This window comes from Elgaria multicarinata, chromosome 17, assembly GCF_023053635.1.
Source record: "Elgaria multicarinata webbii isolate HBS135686 ecotype San Diego chromosome 17, rElgMul1.1.pri, whole genome shotgun sequence".
In the NCBI taxonomy this organism is placed as follows: Eukaryota; Metazoa; Chordata; class Lepidosauria; order Squamata; family Anguidae; genus Elgaria; species Elgaria multicarinata.
The window spans coordinates 12,667,839-12,669,758 of record NC_086187.1 but is presented as its reverse complement, the minus strand read 5'-3'; the positions used below and the strand labels follow the sequence as shown (position 1 = coordinate 12,669,758).

At 52.1% G+C, this 1,920-nt stretch overlaps 1 protein-coding gene across 1 annotated transcript; it reads left to right on the top strand.

Moving 5' to 3' along the window:
- PERCC1 (proline and glutamate rich with coiled coil 1) lies at window positions 1-858 on the top strand. The gene has a single exon (XM_063143402.1). It carries the CDS (start codon window positions 1-3, stop codon window positions 856-858), a length of 858 nt encoding a protein of 285 aa, XP_062999472.1.
- The last annotated feature ends 1,062 nt before the right edge of the window (window positions 859-1,920 follow it).

Here is a 1,920-nt window from a genome sequence, read left to right as displayed (position 1 = left end):
ATGGCTGCCGGAGTAATACAAAGTCTAAGCAAGTTTAGGCTCCCCGCGGCCTTCCAGCCTTCGTTCCTACCTGCCGCAGCCTGCCAGGAGATGATTTTCCAAGATTTCTCCGAGGAGGAAGAAATGGAGGAGGGTGAGGAAGAAGAAGAGGAAGAAGAGAGGGAGGATATGGAACCAGCGGGCAGGCTTCCCGGCTGTAGCGCCGGCAGAGGGGAACAGGCCACTGGTGCCGTCTGCAGCCCGCGCGACACGGAAATGACACTGCAGCTCCTTCGGTTTGCAGAGCGCATCAGCGGCGATATCCAGAGATATTTTGGAAGGAAGAGCAAAGAAGAAGATTCGGATTCCTGCAACATCTATCAGGACTGTTGCTCCCCTCGGTTGTCGGGGAGGGTGCTGTACTACACCGACCTGGTCAGGATTTCTCAGAGCTGGGAGTCCGGACAAGACGAGGGCTGTTTGGACTCCTCTAAGCCTCCGCCACAGCCAGACCGCGAGCTGTGGAGGTCTTTCTGCAGCCAAGATGAAGCCGAGAAACTGGGGCCGCTGACGGAGCTCTTTGAATATGGCCTGGGCAGGTACGTCAAGGAGCAAGTCTCCCCCGACAACAAGAAGCTGAGCCTGGACAGGAAGTATGCCCACGTGGCACCCATGCACAGCAGGAAACTGCCCCAGTCCTTCTGGAAGGAGCCATCCTTTGGCACCATGTGCATACTCAACGGCAACCCCCCAGATTTTAGTGACCTTCTGGCCAACTGGACTTCCGAAACCAGCCAGGAAGAACTTAACGCCATCCGAGAGCAGGCTAGCGAGGCTAACAGGCGGGTGGTGGATGCTGACCATTTTAGTGGCCTATGAGAGATTCGGATGGGAGGCAACACCCTTACCCCTTCTCACGTTAGCACTGGCCTCTTGTCTATTGGGTGTCTTCTCTTCCATGCTCTGCTTGTATATTTGTAAATAAATATTGCAGGAAAAATGTCCGTGTCCTCCATAGATGTGCACAAGGGGTGTGCTGGGTGTGTCCAGGCACACCCTAATGTCTCAAGCAATAAGTGCTGAATTAGAGGTCCACCAAGTAGGGATCCAGGTGCAGTGGGAATGGCCCTCCGATTGCCCTCCAGCTGCTCCACCACCACACCAAAGAATTGCTGCCTCCAAGACAGCATCATTGCTCCAGACAGCAGGAATGAAAAGGCCAGTGTCACCACAAAGCCCCATCAATGCTGGGAGCTTGAGGACCGTCTCCTCATCCCCCCCCACAACAGCCCTCCCAAGGTCAGCCAAGCCAAACGCGGAGTAGCGCATCAGTGCCTGCAGTGTTTAATAAATAAATGAATACAAATAATGTCCTTTATGACCGAGTATTCAATAAATGTTCATCTTTTTTTAAAAAAAAATATATCCCTGGGTGTACACCCTAATGTAATGTGCTGCACACACCTGTGATCTCCACCGGTACTTTCCCTTTGTAAGGAAACTGGTCCTGTACAGATGTTTGTGGACCATATAGACAATAAAGCAATTCCAACCAGGCCTTTAGCAGGGAAGACTTCTGGGTCTGTGGGCAGAGCTTAGAACAGATCTGGGGTGGAGCGGCTGGCCGTGTAGGCATTACCAAGAAAGAGGACATGCATCACTGACATGAACCTACCTGTACGCTGCGCTCAACATCTAAGGTCCTCCTCCAAGTGCCTACTCTGAGGGAAGCTCAGAGGATGGCAACAAGGTAGAGGGCCTTCTCAGTGGTGGCCCCCCAATTATGGAATGATCTCCCGGATGAGGCTCGCCTGGAACCAACGTTATCTTTTCGGCGCCAGGTCAAGACTCTTCTCTTTCCCCAGGCATTTAACAGCATTTAACAACGTTAAGTTTGTTTGTTTTCTAACGGACCCCAGAACAGTTGTTTTTAAATGGATA

Excerpts from the sequence above, each read along its gene's own strand:
- PERCC1 (XM_063143402.1), top strand. The coding sequence starts at position 1 with ATGGCTGCCGGAGTAATACAAAGTCTAAGCAAGTTTAGGCTCCCCGCG.